The sequence below is a fragment of the Syngnathus scovelli genome, chromosome 2 (assembly GCF_024217435.2).
Source record: "Syngnathus scovelli strain Florida chromosome 2, RoL_Ssco_1.2, whole genome shotgun sequence".
In the NCBI taxonomy this organism is placed as follows: domain Eukaryota; kingdom Metazoa; phylum Chordata; class Actinopteri; order Syngnathiformes; family Syngnathidae; genus Syngnathus; species Syngnathus scovelli.
The window spans coordinates 13,286,436-13,302,483 of record NC_090848.1 but is presented as its reverse complement, the minus strand read 5'-3'; the positions used below and the strand labels follow the sequence as shown (position 1 = coordinate 13,302,483).

At 41.3% G+C, this 16,048-nt stretch overlaps 1 protein-coding gene across 4 annotated transcripts in view; it reads right to left on the bottom strand.

Annotated features, from left to right (window-relative positions):
- Positions 1 to 125: 125 nt before the first annotated feature.
- Positions 126 to 16,048, bottom strand: part of prkcz (protein kinase C, zeta) — a 36,974-nt gene continuing 21,051 nt past the window's right edge. For 3 of the 4 annotated variants that reach the window (XM_049752413.2, XM_049752415.2, XM_049752414.2), the window contains 9 exons: positions 15,142 to 15,239; positions 14,862 to 14,948; positions 12,660 to 12,795; positions 12,480 to 12,567; positions 12,247 to 12,366; positions 9,295 to 9,374; positions 7,688 to 7,777; positions 4,716 to 4,831; positions 126 to 2,335 (listed from right to left, as the gene is read on the bottom strand). In XM_049752413.2, the coding sequence (XP_049608370.1) occupies positions 2,248 to 2,335; positions 4,716 to 4,831; positions 7,688 to 7,777; positions 9,295 to 9,374; positions 12,247 to 12,366; positions 12,480 to 12,567; positions 12,660 to 12,795; positions 14,862 to 14,948; positions 15,142 to 15,239 (903 nt within the window). In that variant the 3' untranslated portion in view covers positions 126 to 2,247. Of the gene's footprint in view, positions 2,336 to 4,715; positions 4,832 to 7,286; positions 7,778 to 9,294; positions 9,375 to 12,246; positions 12,367 to 12,479; positions 12,568 to 12,659; positions 12,796 to 14,861; positions 14,949 to 15,141; positions 15,240 to 16,048 lie in introns of all 4 variants that reach the window. The other variant, XR_007488164.2, reaches the window with a different exon arrangement.

The window sequence follows — 16,048 nt, the reverse complement described above, 5'->3', positions numbered from 1 at the left end:
TTAACAATTTTGAACTTGACACCATGGAATAAATTTTTCCAATATTCGTAAAATTCAAATAAATCAATAAGTGTCCCAGAATGGATTGCGTACATGATTAATCTGTGAAGAAAACCACGCGTATATTTAAAAACAGTGACCAACAAAGGATGATTTATTCCATTGAAATAATGGTGCTGATTTCTGACACCACCAACTAAATATGTGCTAATTCTGTACCTAATGAGCACAATGACATAGCGGTGAACATTTGAAACATTATCACTCAACTACAATCTTGTACACACAAATGACCTTCTGCATCCTGTATTTGTGCTGTTGAGCGTTCAATAAACGGAGGTTGCCGCAAGCTTATGGAGGCACATCTTAAGCGGGGTACACACATACTCGTTTTTAAACTCGAAACACACCACGAGATAATCTGGCAGGAGATTTATTTTCAAGACAACTGAGCCTTTGTTGAGAAATGCTCAAATGAAGACAGATTGTTCGTAGGTGTGTACCAAGCTTTGCAATCTAAACCAGTGATTCTTAACTGGTGGGTTGGGACCCATCATGGTTGGGTTGTGGACAGCCAGTAAAAAAAAAAAAAAAACGATTGGGGGTCCTCGGTTTACAATTGAATGGAGCTGGTGCCTAAGTAAGCACCAAAATTCCTCTTTTTCATTTATTTCATATCAAGTTTGTGTCTTAGAAGTATTTTTCATACAAATGTATACTTCAGTATTTGCTTTGGACTGTGTTCCAACTTACATTCTAATTCAAATGACATCGCTGCCGCAGGAATGAACCTTTATTCAAATAAATCAAGGACGCCCTGAATTGTTTAATTTTAGGAAGGTGTGTATACATTTCCAATCACATTTTTCTTGGCACAATACAGAGGCTTCCCTAGACTGATGTGGAATCTTGTGACGTGGAAGTGTAGCTTTTCTCTGTAAACAAGCACAGTGCAGCTCAACCTCTGGCCAACACACACCGTGGCTTGTCATTTGAAATTCATTTGATATACTTTGTGATTGTGAACATCACTGCAGCACATAAAAAAACAAATGTGAGACAAACAACCATCACGAGTGTTTAAACATCTTCGGATGGAGCCCAAGCAAATGCCTTTTGTGTTTTTATAGCACAATCATCAGGACTGATCAAACCTAGCACTTAATAAAAATGCAAAATATTCACGTGGCTAAGAAAAAGTGCTAACTGAAATTTTGACATTTAATTTTATTTTATTCATTTTTATACATGCAGTTATCACGTGGTGTGCTTCTTTTTACAAATTAATATAATACAAAAATACAATTTTTTAAAATGATGTCAGTGGCTAGTGAAACACTTTGCAACAATAAGTTAAACGCGGGTCCCAACGATTGAGAACCACTGGTCCAAACGATGCAGCCTCGGCAACATCTCGTCGCTTGTGACACAAACTCAGATTTGCTTGTCAAATTTCCCACTCACTTCACCCTGCAATGAAATGTGCAAAGAAGGAAAAGTTCTCGCTAATCGATATCGGGTGGCTCAAGTCATTTCCGATGTCGGGTTTGGCAACGCTGCATGTGTGCTTCGGAATTCATTGATGCCAAAACAAAACAATTGCCTCAGTTTGCTGTGCTCTAAAAAGAACCGGGCAAAGTACACACTACTGTATTCTGAAGTGGGTCATAAGTGCAATCAGACAGGAATTTGTTTGCTCTGTGAGGCACTTCTTAAATAAAAATAAAAAAGCAAAATTCGACTAGTTGTTATGGGCAAAACAGGGGCACTTGCATCAATAAAAAGGCATCGTCAAATTTGGATTGACTACCTACGTGATCGTACACAATAACTTAAATTTTCATTCATCATTATACATTCTTATTTTAAATGAGTCGCCCGCCCCTCCCTCCTATTGAGATTAAAAATAACATCAAATTACCAATAAAGTGTATGTCAAATGTTCAAGTCCTTCACAGAAGCTGTGGTTCATCCAGAAATGTGCGACGGAATAAAAGGATGTCAGGCACGGAACAAGCCAGTTCTTCAAAGAATTGGACACATTCTGGGGCTTGAGAGGACTGAAACGGACAGAAAGGAATAAAGAAGGCTAAGACGACATATCCGGAAGGAATGGAGCCAGTTGTTCTTGCAGAACATTAGGAATCCCAGTAGGAACATTTCCCGTTCGTCCTCGGGGTGTCTTTTGGCCGAAACGGCGGCTCGGACGCACTAGAGGAGGAGCCCAGATGGAACACCTTGACTTCTTCATACAGACTCTTCAGTGGAAAGCAGCAGTGGGTTGATGTATTCAAAGCCCTCAAACTCTGATTGGTCTATTCTCTTGATGACACTCCTGGAGAAAAGGAAGAAGAAGAGGCGTTAAAAATGACTTCGGCATTGTGACATGTTATGTTGCTGATGGAAAATTTTCCATTACATGTTAAATCAATAGCACTCACACAAAGCTTGACTACGTGACTAAAAATCTTTGTGACTTGAGGAGCGTAGAACCCAAAATCTCAACATGGTCCGTCTCAGACATGATTTGATCCTGAGTGGGCTGAAAACGGCTTTGTATTTACGACGCAGTGAGTTTTATTTCAACTGTGTCTATGGTTGGCTCTTTAAAACCGTTTTTTTTTTTGGGGGGGGGTGCTGCGGCTACGGTTGCAATGGCAACGTACAACTAAAAACATTTCATCTTGGGGATCTTTCTGTTGGCTTCTCTGGCCAAGTTTAGTTAGGCAGTTTTTAGCTAAAATGGCATGCTGAGACTAGAAGGGGAAAACCCAATACGTGTGTCTCTGACAACCCCATAAAATGTTTTGTTTTTTTTTCCCTCTCCCAAACATGAACCCAAACACAAGAGAAAGAATGCGGTTGTCCGGACTAATCTGTGCCTTTTGCTTCCCGAGTCTGCTGCATCCATCAGCAAAAACAATCACAGGTTAATGAAGTGAAACCCCGTAACAAGTTGAGTTCAGACTGGCGGAGTAAATAGAAGGTCGCCTAGCAACACCACTGGCTTTCTTTCTTCACCACAAAACGTGTATGTGTGTATGTGTGTGCGCAGATGCATGTATTGGCGTTAATAGTGACACAAGACACTTTTGTCCACATTGAAGACTGAGAAAAATACTTTAGAGTTCCAGAAAAAGCCAGTGACCGAGGCATTTTTTTTTCTTTGCGCTTTTCAAACATCTGATATACGACGAAGTCTATGCACATGCATGAGTAATAAACCTGCCCTCCTCCTCATATTTGACGTTCCAGACTTCACTGCACTAACCTTGGCTCCACACCATCACAGCAGTGTGATGGAATGAACCTGTAACTGGATCCTGGACTTCCTCACACAAATGCAGTTGAGAGTGAGGAGGGGGCGAGCATCCTCTCGGAGCACACATGCTTAGGTTTCACTCTGAGCCCCCTGTTGGTCATACATCTAAAACCGCACCGCAAGGTTAGTGAGTCATCACGCTCACTCGTGTCGGTGAAGTTCAACCAGCCTTGTGTTCCTATACAACACCCCGATTCAGTTTGCACAACTAGAACAAAGCGAAACCAGTGGCGCCTAGCACAATGCTACATGAATGAACCCGGGTAAGAAGCAGATTCAATAGAGCTCCTTCTGTATTCGGACTTTCACAAAAGCCAGCAAGTACCGAGACGGGAGGAAAAAAAAATGCTTCCCTGGGTTGTGGCTCTGGCTTGTATTTTCAAAGACGGAGGGCTGGCATAGAAAGTCTAAATGCCCCCCCCTCCTCACCACAGCATCTTGGCAAGAGCCCCCAGCAATCCGGGCTTTTAATGTAGCAATGTAAATCTCGAACATGGAGAGTTTACCCTTCTCTATCCTGACAGTGCTTCACATTTCTTTCTTCTTGTGCCAAGCCCATCAGGATTGGAGGGAGAGAGGGGAGAGACTGGTGAGCTTTTTTGCATCACCCCCTCGTAGCGGGAGTGGGCGACATCAGCCTCTCTCCCTGGTAACAGAGAGAAGAGACGGACGGGGATGGGGAGATAAAGTGCGAGAGGCAGCGAAGAGCCAAGCGCCTTCTTTTGATGTGCCTCTCTTTTTGATGCAAGGTTGATATCTCCACTATTTGAACTGGCAGAGGACCCCCCCCCTCCACTGCTGTTCACCCCCCCAACCCGAGTGGAACTCCTCAACAGCCACCCTTTCCTCCCCAAATGTCTGCTGTGGTCCAATGGTGTCACGTGAGTTTGGATGCCGATGCAGCCGTTTAATGAGCTGAAAGGCTGGTTTGAAAAATTCTGATTCAGAATTCTGAATGATTCTGGAGAAGCGCGCCACGTCGACATGTTCAAAAGGTAAGAGAGCACAAGACATCTGTCATAAGTTCAGAGCATGATGGGGATTTAATAAGGCTCCAGTTAACACCAACCAATCCAGTCGCTGCATGCAGCGACATCTTGCTGCTTGCTCCAAAGTAGATATGAATAAAATTCCTGAGCAGGTCACTCCACATTTAATCCAGCCACCACAGGTATTATTGTGGCAGAGGTGTGGTATATAAATAGGGGGTGGGTGGGGGGCTTAATAACTGTCTACTCTGATTGGGCCATACTCGAGGGCAAAGGCTAAACGACAAATAACAGCAAATTAAAAGAAAACTAAAATGTGAAACATCTATCCAAATGAAGAAAACCACAGACGAGACAAAAGTCTTCATGAAGGTGGTTGTGACATTTCAAAGAGTGCTACTTACTCATCATCTGGTGTTAGTTGTACCGGCTCATTAGTGAATTGCGTGTCAAAATTTTCAAGGCCGTAGTCATCTGAGATTTGAGGTTTGAAGGGCGGCGTCATCTCCTTCTTTTCCAGCTGAACGGAAACAAACAGCAACAAACGTACTCAATCAGTCTATTCACCAGGCGCCATTGTTTAAAAAAATGTGTACAACAAAGATGTGATAAAGTACCATTATACGGAAAAGCAGAATATGTACGTAGGTGGCGGAGTTATTTGACACCGGCGATTCACCGGTGAGTTTTGTCAACTTGGTTTCCATGGTTTCGTATTATTGCCCCTTTTAATTGTGCAGCGAGGACGTTCGCTGGGAAACTGACTCAGACTGGCACCGATAATGGTCCCTTGCTAGCAAGTAGATGGACGGATATGCAATGTCTCCCATTAATTATGAGTTGATTGTATTATTTGATGTATTATTTGATTCAAAATTGCGTGTTTTATATTTGTGTTTAGTTTCTTCAAGGCTCTTAATTTCCCTCTCATGGTAGGCCAATTCTATGCTTATTTAGCAATAATCGTTCTAAGTGTTTGGTGAGAAAAGCTTCAAACAAACAGCAACAACAGAGACGGAATTTTGACAGCCCAAACCTGAGCTCTGAGTCGAATCAAAAACTGAATATTCATACTCGGTATTTGCATCGACTTGTAGTTCAAAGCTGTTCAAACAGGCCACAGGACCAGGTTGAGCGACTCTGAAGGCCGTTCCGGGAACGAGGCCCAAAGTAAAGTAGGCTTCTCTTGCTGGCCTCACTTTGCATTGTCAGCACTTTAAACCCCACCCAGGTGCTGGAGCTGAGATCAGTAGAATTTGGAATAATCAATTATCTAGTCTGCCTGTTGGGAAAGATTCCAACTGCCTTGTGGATAAGCGGTGTCTAAAATGGATGGAAGGACTGAAAATGGAACACCGCAAGGTTACGGTCATTGATTCACTATCCAAAGCAACAGATGGTTTCATTGATCAGGAAGGAGCGCGGTGATTTACGGCAATAATCGTCGCAAGGGATCAATTTCATCGGCGCTCTTCATTGAGCTCGACATTTGTCTGGCAATAAAAAAAGCGTGCGTTGGGAAAGGCAATGAAAGAAGGGGAGGCAGGTAAATTATATTCAAATGTGTCATCTCTTCAGAGAGTAAAGCCGCACCCTGGGGAACTGTCTGATGAATATTAATACGTGGTAACAACAGGAGCAGTGTGCCAGGCAGGCCTGTCAGGACTGGAGACAGGCTTCTAGTTTGAGGGCAGAGAGCGTCGCTACTCCACCTCTCAAAGCTTTGTCAACTTGTTTTCCCTCTGCACTACACAAGGGCTTGCTTGCTGCACTCAGGAATCTCTCCCGCTTTGATATCCTTCCCCAGTTTGCCTTTGGTGTGTACTTCACAGCCACCGCGGCAGAGCTCATTAACACACCGATTGTTTTCTTCCTCAGCACCCGACTCACTTACGCTTAGTCCCACGAGGGACACAGATTCTGCCTTGGCGCTAACATTCTAAAAGGCCATACGAGTGATGCTTTAAATGTGGAAATGAAAATGCAGACGTACGAAGCGCATCAATGGAAGAAATGACTCAAGATTGTTAACTGACTTTCGCTGCCTTAATCGAAGTCACAGTCTACATGTACTGGGTGCCCGGTTGTCCCAATGACAACATTTTCAATTCCAATGGGATACGTCACGGAGGTGTAAAATTCTTTTTTGTCGCGGGCCGCGTTATGTCATAGTTTTCTTCGGAGCGCCATTATGGCTGTCAACGCCTTATATTATTACACAGGGTAATAAAAATATAAATTGCTCGCAATTTCTCTATAATTAAAAGTGAAGACAACTTGTAATTTTAGTATTGACATGTCCATGTGTCCATGTGCAATTTGTCTTTGCGGGCCACATAAAATGTCTGGCCCCCGGACCTTGAATTTGACACCTATGTGATACAGTATGGCAGCCTACAGAAATGGCCGACGCAGTTATTGATCAGATACGATAGTATCGGGTTCAAGTGATAGTCGTCAAACAAAGAACAATTCTTTCGGTTCGTTCTTAGTGCAGGCTCCACCCAACTGCACCATGAATACTGTGCATTGCCTAAGCTCCAGATGTATTGAGGAGATAACTACTGTCATGTTTGGCAAAGGCAAATCAGATGAGGTAATGACAGGTCTTTGCTGTTTTCAAAGCTAACTGGCATTAAATGTGGGTGTGCAGAAGTTATTCTGTTTGTTGTTGTTGTCATATTAGTCGGAAATCATCTGACAGGTTGTACAGTCAAGCCCCAGAACAGTTGTCAGCACCTGACTGTCAGGAGGTAGGAGGAACTACCATCACTTCATCTGCCTGAAATGTATCTGAAGTGCTACAAAAACAATGTCTGATGATGTGATAAAATGATAACTATGCACTCATTTACTGTTTTGAGTGAGCTACTGCCGGATGTTGGTTAAGACTCTGTTGGAGTTGAGAAGTAGGGTTAGGGTTAGGGTTAGGGTTAACCCTAACCCCTCTTTAACATTATTATGGTTACACTCACCAGATTGGTTGAATGACAAAATTATTTAAATAGTATTTTGTCAGAAAAAGTGAAGTCTGTGGGTCGGTCCCATTTCCCCAGGAAATTTGGTGCTCGGCAAACAAGATATAAATGAATTAAATCAGTAAATTGCAGAACATATATGTCCAAAATATACGTCTCCTTTCTTATTTGATCACCTGGACTACTTGACGCAATTTATGAAACAATCTAAAGTCCTGCCGATGAATGTCCAGCCATCACTTCATGCCCCCAAGCTTGGAATTTTACCAACAGATTTCAGTATTAGCTTTATGTTTACTCTGTACTTTTTTCAATGTACATATGTAATATAATGATTCATTAAGATACTATATTTGTATTTGAAATCAATTGAAGGCCACAACCTCTGTCATACTTACCTGTTCCCAGTCTATACTGCGGAAAAATGTGTGTGACTTGATATCCGTGAAGCCTGTCTGGACCTGGCAACCCAGCCGCTCCTTCGGATCCTGTTGGAACCAAGACAGCTGTTCAAAAATCTGAACTGGAGCAACTCCATTCTATGTCATAGCAAAAAATTCCAAACAATGTCACATCTGGATTCCCAATTTTTCCCTAAACCTAAATGGAGCCTCATATGGAAAGTAAATGAGTCGGAATGGGGAGGATAATTCATTGTTACCGACATACAGCAAATAGGTTTTGTGCAAATATTACTCAGGGTGGAAGGTATTTTTGCGGACTGTTCTAGCGATTAAATCATTCGCATTTGTGAGCGAGTATTTCTGTAAGCGGTGCAGAGCGTGTGGGTTGAAGTCCAAACAAACAACCGTCGGGAGTGTAAATGGCAATGAAGATAACCAAGTGCAAAGGTTTTGCTTACGGATATATGTTAATCGTTTTCTGGAGTTCGGCTGCACTTACAATTAGAAAGACCTCCCCCTTCCACTCAATGGCCTTTTCTACTCTCAAGTAGCTCAGACTTATCCTGTGTGTTAAGATGCATTGCCCAGAGGTGCGCTCCAGTCTACTGAAAATGGATTAAAAAATAGCTCATTTACGGAACGGTTCATAAGCTCCCAAACAACATGATTTCAACATGGCAAGGAAAGTGCAATTTCAATGAATATTATTATTATTATTATCATTCACTAGTGAGGCTCCTTATCTCATGCCATCCCAGTTAAAATAGATTTTCGACAACTATAGTCATCAATGGCAGTGAATGAGTTCCATGTACCGTAATTTCCGGACTATAAGCCGCGACTTTTTTCCCAAATTTTGAACCCTGCGGCTTATAGTAGATTTTTTTTTTCGTGATTTTTGTGATGACTTGATCACTTTTATACACTCGTAAAAAGGCTGTGGGCCACTGTTGTGCGGTATCTTGAAGAAAAAAAAAACAAAAAAAATACTATTTTGAAACACTACTATGGCTGTTGCTGATTCTGGCTGTGTCGCTTGTGACTATTATGAGCTTTAGTAGGAATGCACGCTAGGTGACCTGCGTCAAAGGGCTCTAAACCCTTTTTCATACTCTGCCATGTGACTCAGAGATTACACAAAGCAGTGGCGCTGTTTGGACCATCTGCATTGTATTAAAACCCAATCAATCAGCATTTAAATTCAATTCTTCTGACATTTTGCTCACCAAAAACAAGTTGCAATGAATGTGAACTTTTAATGCATTTTCTTCAGAAGGTTACTTTGAACCCTGAGGCTTAAATGGCGGCGCGGCGTATTTATGGATTTTTACGGCTTTCTGTGTACTGTCTTTCTTTGTTAAAAAACTCATGTGCACGTGCAGCTTATAGTCCGGTGCGGTTTATGTAAGAGAAAAACTAAAATATCCCTGAATTTTAGCTGGTGCGGCTTATAGTCCGGTGCGGCTTATAGTCCGGAAATTACGGTATATGTACTTTGTTCTTTCATGGCTACCCCATAAGCAAGTGCCCATGGCCATGCTCACATAAATGACGACTTGAGCAAGCAGAAGAAGCGCCGCTTTGGCAGTGAGGACTCTCACCTTGTTCAGAAACCCTTTGAGCACGCTGGCAGCTTTCACTGACAAAGACCTTGGGATGCGAATAGGCTTCTCAAGAATAACTATTGTGAAAAGAGGACAGCAACAAAACAATGGTAAGAGAAAGACAATTGTGATGGGGGGGGGTGATTCACAGTCCAAACTGCCTGTGGGTCAACATGTCAACTGCGTGGGAGTCCAAGGAAGGGAGGAGACACAGAAGATTCCTTTCTGTTGCTTCTTTCCATTTTGACGGACGCTAACAGATTTAAAAGGTGAATAAAAACAACAATGAAAACTGGAAGAGCTTTCACCTCTAGATGTTGTTCTTCATTCTAAACAACAGGTGTCAAACTCAAGGCCCGGGGGGCCAGATTTGGCCCGCCACATCATTTTATGTGGTCCGCGAAGACAAATTGTGCATCAAATTCGTGTGTCATTACGAGAATTGCAAATTGTCTTCACTTTTAATATCTTTTTTTTTTTTTAATATTTGACCAGTTTTTACTCATCTGATTTGAAAACGAGTTATTTGTCAGTTTGTTTTGTAGCTTTTACTGCATATAATATGAGGTGCTCATACATTTATTTGGGTTGACAGTCATAATGGCCCTCCGAAAGAAGCTGCGGCTACAATGCGGCCGGCGAAAAAAATGAGTTTGACACCCCTGTTCTAAATTGTCCTTCATTTACTATACCGCACAAATTCTTGTGAATGCTAGATGTCATCAAGAATATACATTAGTTCTGTGATGTTAACTGCTAATTCTCTTCCTAGTTCCTAACATACGACTGGCAAATGATACATGACTCAGCAAATGTCTCAGCGAAAGGAGAGACAAATTCAATGTGTCTGCCCTTGTTTCAAAGTACAGAAATTGACTTGAAAGTTAAGCGTTTAAAATCCGAATGGATGGACAAGTACTTTGGAAGCCCGCTGATAACGTTGTGTCCCTTATGTTACGAGACGGTGAGAACTGGCAACATGTCTGACAAGTCAACAACGAGCAAATTAATCTTTGATGCGAATAGTGTGAATTTTGGGGCAAGGTAAACATTTTGGTCATAAATAAATGTGTCAATCATGTACCAACAGCTGAGATGGTACTTTTTTTTTTTTTTTTACTAATGTTCAGATTCACTTCAATATTGTACATGCCTGTGTTGCTTTACTTCTAGTAGTTTCTTGGCCTTTATTATTTATTTTTAGTTGCAGGCATCAAAATACAGTTTGAACTCAACTGGAGGCATAAACTGTTCCTCTTACGTGGATGCTAATGATGCTCATTAGCATATCAGGTTGACTGAGATTAATTTTTCCATTATTCAAGTCTGTGCCGCACAGGCAGTACAGGTCACAGACGAGCGTATAAACAAGAAAATGACTCATATGCCAGAGGCCCATTATGTCCCGCTACAGTTTGTGTTGACGTTTAAGATTGGGGTTGTATTTTCTTATGAGTCAAACATTTGATGGTGTTTGGGCGTCTGTCTGACGCAGGCAGGCAAACACAGCACCGATACGCAAAGCAGGACCTGGCACACGTTTGCGCTCAATGGCATATGGCTGAGCAGCTCCTATAGCGAAAGACGTGATATCCGTTCGAAGGCCTGCATCCAGGAATCTGCTGTTCTACCAGCAATCCCACTCGGCGGCCGCTATACTGGTAGCAGATGCTAGCTCCATGCTACTGACAGTCACAGCATAGACATACTATTATTGCATCAACAAGGCTTTTGCATTATGGAGGAATTTCTGTTCTGAAAAGCCGGTAGGCGGAGGAGTGTGATGGGGGATGTGCGATATCAGTGTACCATATGGCTCTAGGAAACACAAATAGGAGAATAGAAGAGCTAATTATATGTTTTAATTGTAGATAGTCTTGCATTCATACAACACATCATTAACGCAAGTAATTGCTTTGTACAGGCAAGTCAGTTCAATGCTGGTTGTTGTAGTCCAAAGTCCTGACTAGTTTAGTCATGAGTCTCTTTACTATAGAATTTAGAATTTTACTATGGAATATTGAGTTTTTAATTGGTTTCAGTTAGTTGGGTCTCTAGAGTGCCTTCTTCTTGTAAATTCCCAATTCTGAAATGCGTTTACAAAGAGACCCATGCACGCAACTTATTTGCAGTTAAAAAAAATGAACACTTGAAAATGTTCATTTAAAAATTAAAGGCGGGACTTAATTATTTTTTTTAAGAATTAGTTTGAGTGGAAAAATTGATCACTTTTATTTTGGGGGAAATCGATTCTATTTTCAAACAATCCAAAGGTTAAAAAAACATACAAACATAATGGATTACCATAGCTGTAGTTTCAGTGGTAACAGGAAATGCATATGTCATCTGATTTCCTGCAATCCAGCTGTCCAAGTATGGTAGGCAAATGACCAAATAAAACTAAAAGATGTCAAGTGATGTCATATCTGAATACAGGCCAGCTTCGATTTGAGAAACTTCAGTTCTAAAGCTAATTAACATTTGAGGGAAATAAAATTAACCCTGTTAGTGATTCCTGCATGTTAATGAGGCATGCCAGAAGCATCTAAGCCTGCATTGGCACAGGCATAAACCCTTTGCAGCTCTGAGCTCATTTTTATCCCATTACATGAAATGTGTTCCTTCCACACTCGCACTAAATATCAGTTACCCAACAAAGGCATAAATGAACCTAAATGTTTAGGGGTTTTTTTTTTCCTGGCACCAAACAGCCAGAAACATCGCTTTTAGCGTACTTTCCCTCCAAGTATCTCTAACTAACAGCCCCTGAACCTAAGTAAATATTGCTGGAAGCCGGCTTAGTCAAATCTTTGCCAGGAATGAAACCGCAACGGATTACGTCTAAGTGTAAAAATAAATGTTTGAAATTCATTAGCACAATAATGTGTCGCAACACTATGTTCATCTATTTCAAACCGCAAGCTAACGGCTATGTTGCCGCCAATTTACCTTGAAAGAGGTACTCCTCAGTGTTCATGTCAGGATTGTCGGTGATGATGTCAAACGGGGACCTCCCGGCCATCATCTCAAACATCAGCACGCCTAGGGCCCACCAGTCTACGCTGAAGCCTAAGTAAAGAAACAAGTTCAACACCAACTAATAAGGGATTGGACATCATCTTAATTCGGGCTGAGAATAAGAAATAGAATTACGTAACCCGATCGTGAAGTTGCTCACTTACCATAATCTTCTCCCCTGAGGATTTCTGGCGCAATGTAGTTGGGTGTGCCGCAGAAAGTACTGGTTGTGTCACCTGGTCTGATCCCCTCCTGGAAAATAAAATGAAAACATGAGATCAGGCAGTGTGTGTAGTCATTACCGATTGAAGAATTTTATTTGATTGAATGTCGGTGTGTCTTACCTTACACATGCCATAGTCTGTGAGCTTGATGTGGCCGTCTTGGTCTAAAAGAACATTGTCCAGCTTCAGGTCTCGGTAGATGATACCTTTCTCATGCAGGAAGTTTAGAGCGATGCAGATTTCAGCAGCATAAAATCTGTTGTAGGATCATTTGAAATGGTAGAGATTGATTTGTGTCTTTTGTTTAATTGAAAAGCAAAACAAAATTAAACCACTCACTAGTTGTACATTTTATGAGTTGTTTTTTCAGCACCAGATGTTGCATTGTGCAACTCACTATGAATAATAATGTCTTTTTTTTTCCCCGGGAATACAATCTCTATGTTGTGGTTTAATTTAGCGGACTCTCCAATGGCCTATACAATCTGTCGTGTAATTGCCACCGCTGTTGGCATAGGCAATGTTACGATAAATCATTTGGTTTCGGTGTTCCTATGCATTTGAAATGTGTTTTTGTGTTACCTGGATAACAAGGGGGAAAAAAAAGAATCAATTTGATTTGTGGCTTTGGCATGACTGAAGAATCAGTCTACTTTTCTTTCCTGATAGAAAATTTGGTTAGAAAACTTCTGTGGGGCTCGCGTTTGACTGATATATGTACATACATACTGTATGCGTGCTTTACACTTAACCATATGTATAATTTCATATGTATCATTTTATGCAGTTCGTAAGAGTGTGTCAGTGAAACTATCTATTATCAAGTTTGTATTCATCAAAATTGCTAACAGAACCAAAGTTATAGTTTGAAGTCTTTGTGTTGCATAGCTGTAGTTGTTTTCCGGGACTGACATTTCCTGCTTAGTTACAGTATCAAGGTTATTGACACGCAATAAAAGCAGCTATCAATTTTTCCACACAAGGCAACTATGTACCTACAAGACAGGCCATCTGATTTTACAATATGAATGACATTGGGATTAACACGATGTGCTAGCGACAAACAGCGCAACGTGGGCAGCTCATGACTCGCCACAGCGAGATAAGCTTCCATTAGGATTGGCGCGCCTTCAGTCTGAGTGCCTGTTACAAATCTCTCAATGTCAAACACTGAGCAATAGATGGCTTGACAGCAAATCCCACATTGTTCCCCCACAATTTCACTGTGACAGCCTCGATTGTACACGCGAGTTTCAGTCCCGGCATGCGGACCCATAGAAGTGGTACGCTCTCAGCGGCACCATCCATCGCCCACAGAGCGCCATCCCCACGGCGCGGGGATACGTCAGGAGCGCCACTCATGAATATGTACAATCGTTATGAGTTATTAGCATGCTGCTTTGCATATGTACAGCCACTCTCTCCAGAATGCAGATTGCGGGGTCCGATAGGGGCCCAACAGTGCCTCTCTATATTACCAAGTCTTTGATCCAGCATTTATCAGGGGCGCAGTTGGAGTGCCCCACAAGTAGAATGGCATGAATAATGGGGGGCTCATTATATTTTTTCAGAGGTGTTAAATAAAGACATTATTTATTTGGGCGGCGCCAGTGTCTGTGAGGAACCGCTCAAGAATGATACCGAGCGGGTGTTTGTGAGAAGCTCTTAAAAGAATTTCACTATTGAGGAATATTCAAATGGAGTCAGGGTGCAAAGGCGGTGCAAATAAATTAAATGGAGGGGCATCCCAAAGGGCTGCGATCGTATGCGCCGGCAGCAACGCCTACACGCCTCTCCGCTGCAGGTTCAGAGAGGCGCTGCACCCTCATTAGTAACATTTACAACTATATACAACATGTTGAGAATAAAGCTGCAAGAATAAAAATGCCATGAGACACAAAAAGCAATTGTACGGAAGACCTGTTCCTGCTTTAGAGAATTTTAAATCAGCCACAAAGTTTTGTCTGAGTGGATGGAAAATAGATTTTTATTTGTTTTACACCACCTTGTGCAGATTGGATGCTGCAGTGGAGACAAAATTGTAATGATTCTAATTATTTTGTGTGTTGTCCTGAACACAAAAAAAATATTTTATGAAATTGTTTTGGAAGCTGTAAGGTCTTGGGCATTAGAAGCCGGGGTCTCTGTTCGAGTCCAGTTTGTGACAAATGTGGAATGGCAACTTTTGGGAGATGCTTCCAGACTTTTGAGAAGAACACGACTAATTTAAAATGTGCATCAAGAAAGAACATTTTCAACCCTGCTCACAAGGCTGTCAAAGCTTGCTGAGGCAAACGAATGTCTCAAAATCGTGATCCTTACCTCGCATGCTCTTCAGGAAGCTTTCTTTGACGTTGCATATGAAACATTAAGTCCCCACCGTTCACGTATTCAATCACGAGAAATAACCTGGAAAATGAAAAGGAGAGTTAAGGCACATGTATTACCGGAAAGAACAGCAGTAATTATTTTTGTTTTAAAAAAGTACAGCACTTGACATTGCTTGGCATGTCATCACACTGAACAACCAAGCATGCAACTGGTCAACTAATAAATCCATTCAAATGACACATCAACTTGAAATATCGATTGAGGTTCTTACCGACTTTCTGTCTGGAAACAAGAGTGGAGGCCCACCAAGAAAGGATTTGTGGAGGCTTGCTCAAACACGTGCTTCTCGGTCTGCACCCAGTCAATATCCTGGAGAGATTGTGAATGAAAGATCAGTCATCACTAAAGGATGACGTTGACATTTTCTCAATATATTTATCGAAATCTAATTGGATTACTTTATGCAATACTGTGTAACCTTTTAAAACTCATACAAATCAGAATTCAACAAAAAATATAATTACATAGTGCTTCATTATTTTCTACACTTGCTTAACAGTAAATAATGTTACATAAAAATAGTCTGTATAGTTAAGAAAGATTTTAGGATTTCCTAGGAACCGTTTATTTCTATTTCCGGCCTTGTTATTAATTAATCATGAATTATAGCGTTTCAGTACCGCATTACCATTAACGATTTCCCTCTATATTGTTCTAACAAAACAGAAATTCTCAAGTGCAATAGAGCATGCCTTCATTTTTGTATTCTATAAAGTTTATTCAGCACTGGCGAATTCATATCTTTAACTGTACATGTGTGTTTTTAGCCTGCGGCATTTTATATTTCTTCTTAAATTGTCACCCAACCGATGAGGTTAATATTTTACGAGCGCCAACTACAGTAGGTACGTATCTCTGAAATTGACCAATGCCGGAAGAGCATATATTTCATTTATGGTGCAACAGAGACCCTAACGTTATGCTTATGATCCCAAATTCCTGGTCAGTTCCAAAGTACTTGAGGAATTTATAATTATGCTCATTGCACTATACAAACGTATCCCCTATTGGTAATTTCATCGTCTTTACTACTTTGTAGTCGATTTTGTGCAAAGCCGGTTACAAACCTACTTTGATGTCAGGCATTACAGTGCTGCAAAGATTAATAATTCAACTAA